At 43.8% G+C, this 395-nt stretch overlaps 1 protein-coding gene across 1 annotated transcript in view; it reads right to left on the bottom strand.

Moving 5' to 3' along the window:
* Positions 1–395, bottom strand: part of LOC119592660 (intraflagellar transport protein 140 homolog) — a 20,093-nt gene that overhangs the window by 15,270 nt on the left and 4,428 nt on the right. Inside the window, exon 3 of the mRNA XM_037941572.1 lies at positions 64–291. Within this exon, the coding sequence (XP_037797500.1) occupies positions 64–291 (228 nt within the window). The remainder of the gene's footprint in view (positions 1–63; positions 292–395) is intronic.

Raw genomic sequence — 395 nt, 5'->3', positions numbered from 1 at the left:
TTTTTAAAATCTAACAGTCACAACATAAATCTCACACAACTCCTTCAACCCTTAAAAACTCACTGCATCTGCTGACACTAGTCTGGTTCCCGCTGCACTGAAGCAGAGTATGGATATGGGTGCACGGTGCAGACTCTGAATTTCGTGGAACTCATGCTCATGGTCATTCCAGAGGTAGAGCTCTCCTGTCTCCCATCCAATGGCAAGAATGCGCTTGCTTGGATGCCAGGTTATGGATGTCACCTGGGCTGTAGGATGGGGTGGGATGTCCACCTCATCACATAGCTTGCCCTGGGGCCAGAGGAGGTATGTTTACAAGAATATATTAAGTATGCTACAAGTTTGTTATATATTTATGTACTTCGTAGATAAAGGCAAAATCATTCTCTTTATTT

The sequence above is a fragment of the Penaeus monodon genome, chromosome 30 (genome assembly GCF_015228065.2).
Source record: "Penaeus monodon isolate SGIC_2016 chromosome 30, NSTDA_Pmon_1, whole genome shotgun sequence".
NCBI classification, from domain to species: Eukaryota; Metazoa; Arthropoda; class Malacostraca; order Decapoda; family Penaeidae; genus Penaeus; species Penaeus monodon.
Note: the sequence above shows the minus strand (reverse complement) of the source record. Positions and strands in the feature narration are given on the sequence as shown.